Source organism: Ranitomeya variabilis, chromosome 4, assembly GCF_051348905.1.
Source record: "Ranitomeya variabilis isolate aRanVar5 chromosome 4, aRanVar5.hap1, whole genome shotgun sequence".
Classification (NCBI taxonomy): Eukaryota; Metazoa; Chordata; class Amphibia; order Anura; family Dendrobatidae; genus Ranitomeya; species Ranitomeya variabilis.
Genome location: NC_135235.1, coordinates 211089408 through 211094203, shown reverse-complemented (window position 1 = coordinate 211094203; position 4796 = coordinate 211089408). Strand labels below are relative to the sequence as shown.

The window sequence follows — 4796 nt, the reverse complement described above, 5'->3', positions numbered from 1 at the left end:
GAAGGAGGGGAGTCGGAGAGGGCGGTGCACATTCCACGCAAACAAAAACACCCGGTAGGCCGGATAAATGTCCTCAGTGGGCCACATGTAGCCTGCGGGCCGAAGTTTGAGGACCCCTGTATTAAGGATCAGGCTTTGTTCATAAACTCTATGTTGTTGGTTTTTTTTTAAGTTGCAACAAAATCTTTGATTTTTCATGATTGTAGAAAATCGTGGCAGAAAAAGTACTGCAGCCACTATTTGTGAGCATAGCTTTAGTGCTCTCTCTTGCATGTCCTACGTGCAGGGGCATAAATACATGTATAATCGTAGTCTGGCTGCAAAACGGCCATCAGTCAGAAGCTGGGCTCACGCGATAGAGCAACAGGACTGAAGCGTGGCCGAAAAACGGTCAAGACGCCGTAGGGTGAGCATATGACCGGGGGTCATAAGACAGGGGGTCTTAAGCGCCACTGCAGTGCTGAAAACCCCCATTGGAGTGGTGCGTTAAGGACTATATTATCAACCTTTTACTACAGTGCTAAATACTAAGGGGCAGGTAGTTGCTAACAGAGATAACTACCTGCCTGTTCTACTCAGAGCAGTGACCAGTCCTGCCAGCGATTCAGCTGTTTCACATCAAGAGAATCTCTTCTTCTTCCAGGCTGACAGGACTTAACTGCTGCCATCATACTGATTGACAGCCAGCTCCCTGCAGTTAGGAAGCAGGGATCCAGCTGTCAATCAGCAGGACACTGGCAGTCACGCCCTGTCAACAGAGCAGAGTGGCTCTGTCGACGTGAAGTCAGTGGAAGCCACAGAATCGCCGGCAGGAGCGGGCTGTGATGACAAAGCTCGGCACTGATAGCAACAGGCACGTAGGTAGCAACTACCCGTTAGCTCTTAGGCTCATAGTAAAGAAAAATTAAATAGTGCTGGATAACCCCTTTAATTCTAGGGTGCCAGTATGCGAAAAGGCTTATATATATATAACATATAAAGCTAAGTAAAAAAAAATGACAGACTGGTCCAAGGGAGGAGCGGACCAAGGCTTCACAGGTCCTGCGCCCCCCTAACACTTGAATCTTTAGATCAATATTCACGGAACGAAACTAGCACTCCCGCTTTCAATCTGCAGTAGTCACCCCGGTCAGATTAGGCCTTTCCTGATCTTTGTGGACCAAGCTGTGTGATCTGACCCCCTTATTCCTATGGGAAAACTTAAAAACGGCCGCTGTTTTCCCAGCCCTCAGCTTTTATACTGGCTGTGATAGCGCAATCCTGATAGGACGGACCAGACCATGTGATGCCATAGATGCAGGGCATTATGGGGCAGCCGTGTCCGACGTCATCGGCCCCCACTTCGGCGCTGTGTGAATTGGCGCCCGGTAATTGTTGGGGGGTTTTTGCCATCCCCGAGAATTGCAAATTGTTAATAATTCTGTTTTAAGTCGATAGTCCGCTTATTTAGAAAAACGCAGAAAGTTGGACTTGTCCTCCGCAGGAAAAAAAACAAACAAAAAAATCGATAAGTTATGACGGCTTGAATGCTAACAGGAAGAAGAAAAGAAAAACATTTGGGTTCTTAAGGGGTTAAATACTGCAGAACTACAAATCCCAGCCCGGAGGCAGTTCAGGATCCGGCTTCAGTAGTCCCAGCTCCCAGGTCTAGGACTGAACGTCATCATTAGTCGCCGCGAACGTCACTGTTGCCATAACGACGGGCTCAAAGATGGCGACTTATTAGGGGAAGGGAAGTGAGGAAAAAAAAACCCCGCGTGGAACTATGGGGCGGCTCACATGACCTTGCCCTGCGACCTCAGTTCTCAGCTTCGACCAATGAAATACTGCGTTTGCCGGGTGTGCTGACCTATCAGAGGAGGCCGCGGCGCAGGCTAGGTTGCACTGCAGGAAGCCGATTGATTGACACTAGAACCAAGCCAATGAGTGTAATGAAGGGAGGCGGGTCTTTGATTTTCAGACCAATCAGCTGAGCTAGGAGGCGTGGTTTGAGCGGCTAGCAGGTTCGGCTGGGAGTATCGTGGGTGAGTGTGTGTGAAAGAGCCCGGAGACCCCTTCTAAAGGGAAGAAAAGAGGTGAGGAGAGGGCGACCGGGAGCGGAGAGGGCTGCGGAGGCCGGCGGGGGGCCGTGCACACGGCGGGGCAGTGAGGGCCGCCCGTCTGGCTGCCGCATGCAGTATGAATGGGACGTGCTGGGAAGGTTATTGGAGCAGGCAGGGGACAAGTGTGATCCGGAGGGGGAGGCCCCTGCAGAGCCTTCCTATAGGGAGAAAACTGCTCAACTAGCAATTGCTGCAAGTCTGCATCAGCAATGGCCACTACAACTCCCAGCATGCCCTGACTGCTCTTTTCATTGAAGCGGTAAAATACATTTTTTTTTGCTTGTGTCGCCGTTTTCCGAGACCTGTAACGTCTCAATTATTCTGTGTCACAATCTGCTATGAACACGAGCTAAACGCTGGCTGGATAATGCTGACAAGCACCGGGGTCTTCAGCAGACCCCCGCTGTCATAGCAACCGCTCACGTCACAGGCTCACCCCTGCAAGAGTGGATCAAAGTCTGGCAGGTACCAGTACGTCATGTGTCAGCAATGGGTTAAAGGTGTTGCTTATAGCGTGTCCCTGCTGAGCACACGTGCACGCTCATCGGAAAGCGTGCATGTGCGTGAGGGAGGAGTGGAGAGGTGCACGGTCATACGGGGCGGTGGATCAGGTCTTGCACAATCTCATCCACCCGCTGTAGAAACTGTCGGTGAAGATTATACATCGGCAGTTCTCCCTTTTCTATCCTTACAGCTCGTTACCTAGGAGACCGACCACCGCTGCTGTGGCTTGCAAGCACTGTGTTGAACCTATCAGGTAAAGGCGCGCTCCAGCCAATCCAGCTGGCTTCAAAAGAAAAGAGCTTGTAAGCGTTACCCAGGTCCCCGCTGTCAGGCAGCGATGGTCGGTCAACAAGGCGACGAGCTGAAAAAGCAAAGTCTTAATGGCTGAAAACATTTTAATAGAGAGTAAATGGCTTGTTTTGTAAGAACAGTACCCATTTATGAAGGTGGGAGTAGAAAAAGGGGTGCAGAGTGTGTACAGGACAGGCTGTTTTGCTGTATTTTTGGGGTTCCATGAGTGTATTGTGGTCGTCCTCCCCTGCGTCGTGTCCTGGACCCGAGCAAAAATCAGTACTGAGGCTCGCTGCAAGAAAAGATAATGGTGCCACAATTTTGGGGGTTCCGCAACAGCGCCTCGGTTTTATTTTAGCCATTTTTTTTTTCAGAATATCGGTTTGGTTTGTTCTCTAACTTCTGTTGTTTTCCTTTATAGCCAAAATGGGGAACGTCTTAGCCGCCAGTTCTCCTGCACCCCCTCCTGCCGGATCTCCCCCCGCCCCAGGTTTAGTAACGGTACCCCCTGGATTCACAATGCCTCCTGTTTCTGGCCTCGGCCCAGCTGTAGAGAAGAAAGAACCCCAGGAGGAGCGGTTACCTAATCCGGGAACCTTTGAGGAATGTCACCGCAAATGTAAAGGTGAGAGGCTGTGGCTGCAGCTGAGGTCCTGGGTGCGCACAGGTCTTCTCCATCCCCCTCGTGTCTGTTGGTTTGTGAATGTCGGCTCCGAGATGGGTAGTGATACTCAGACTGTCCCAGATAGACGCTGCATGTGACATCTACAGGAGCCTTCTTTAAAGTAGTCATAAAAGTCGTATCCGTACAAAATGACTGTCCAAACCAAGTACAGGTGCTCGTTGCACCCTCCAAACCGTTCATTGCTCCTTCCCACCTTCTAGTTATCTCCATCTCCCTCTTTTTTGTGATTGACAGCTCTGGCATTACAGATAGAAAGTAAGTGGGAAGGTGTAGCAAGCGATAATCGTCAGCGCTAAGGTTCCTCCGTGCTTGGATCGAACAATCTGTGCTGATGGGACTCCCTTTAACGCCTTCTGTTTTCACCGCTTCAACGGATCCCACTGATCCGGAGATTGATTTTTTTTTTGTTGTTGTTGTTAGGACGTTAGAAGGGTTGACCATCGATTTCTTCTAATTTTTCAAACAAAATTTACAAAACCTAATTTTTTTTTAGGGATCACATCTGAGGTCACTTTGGGGGGCCTATATGATAGGAAAAAATCCAAAAGTGACACCATTTTAAAAACTCAAGGTGCTCAAAACAACATTCAAGAAGTTTATTAACCCTTCAGGTGCTTCACAGGAAATAAAGCAATGTGGAAGGAAAAAATGAAAATTTTACTTTTTGCCATAAAAAAATGTTGATTTAGTGCCAATTTTTTTTTTAATTTTCATAAGGGAAAGAGTATTTAAATGGGCCACATAGTTTGTTCTGCAATTTCTCACGAATACACCAATACCCCATAAGTGGGGAGAAACTACTGTCTCGGCGCATGGCTCGGAAGGGAAGGAGCGCCATTTAGCTTTTTGAGCTCAAAATTGTCTGGAATCGAGAGCGGACGCCATGTCGCATTTGCAGAACTTAAACCATGGAAACCCCCCACAACTGATCACATTTTACAAACTACACCCCTCAAGGAACTTATCTAGATGTGTGGTGATCACCTTGAACACCCAGGTGCTTCACAGAATTTTATAATGTAGCGTCATAAAAATGAAAAAAAAAAAATTCTTGTAAAAATGTTGGTTTTGCCCCAAATGTTTCATTTTCACAAGGGCAACAGAAGAAAATGGCCTGTGCAATTTCTTCTGAGTACTAAGATACCCCATATGTGGGGGAAAGCTACTGTTTGGGTGCACCACAGGTAAGGAAGCCAATTGAATTTTGGCTTGAC

At 48.3% G+C, this 4796-nt stretch overlaps 1 protein-coding gene across 4 annotated transcripts in view; it reads left to right on the top strand.

The window, feature by feature from the left end:
- Positions 1-1878: 1878 nt before the first annotated feature.
- The window catches only part of TOMM40 (translocase of outer mitochondrial membrane 40), a 16418-nt gene continuing 13500 nt past the window's right edge, over positions 1879-4796 (top strand). Inside the window, exons 1-2 of one of the 4 annotated variants that reach the window (XM_077259832.1) lie at positions 1879-2024; positions 3319-3522. In XM_077259832.1, the coding sequence (XP_077115947.1) occupies positions 3324-3522 (199 nt within the window). In that variant the 5' untranslated portion in view covers positions 1879-2024; positions 3319-3323. The other 3 variants (XM_077259830.1, XM_077259831.1, XM_077259833.1) reach the window with 3 other exon arrangements.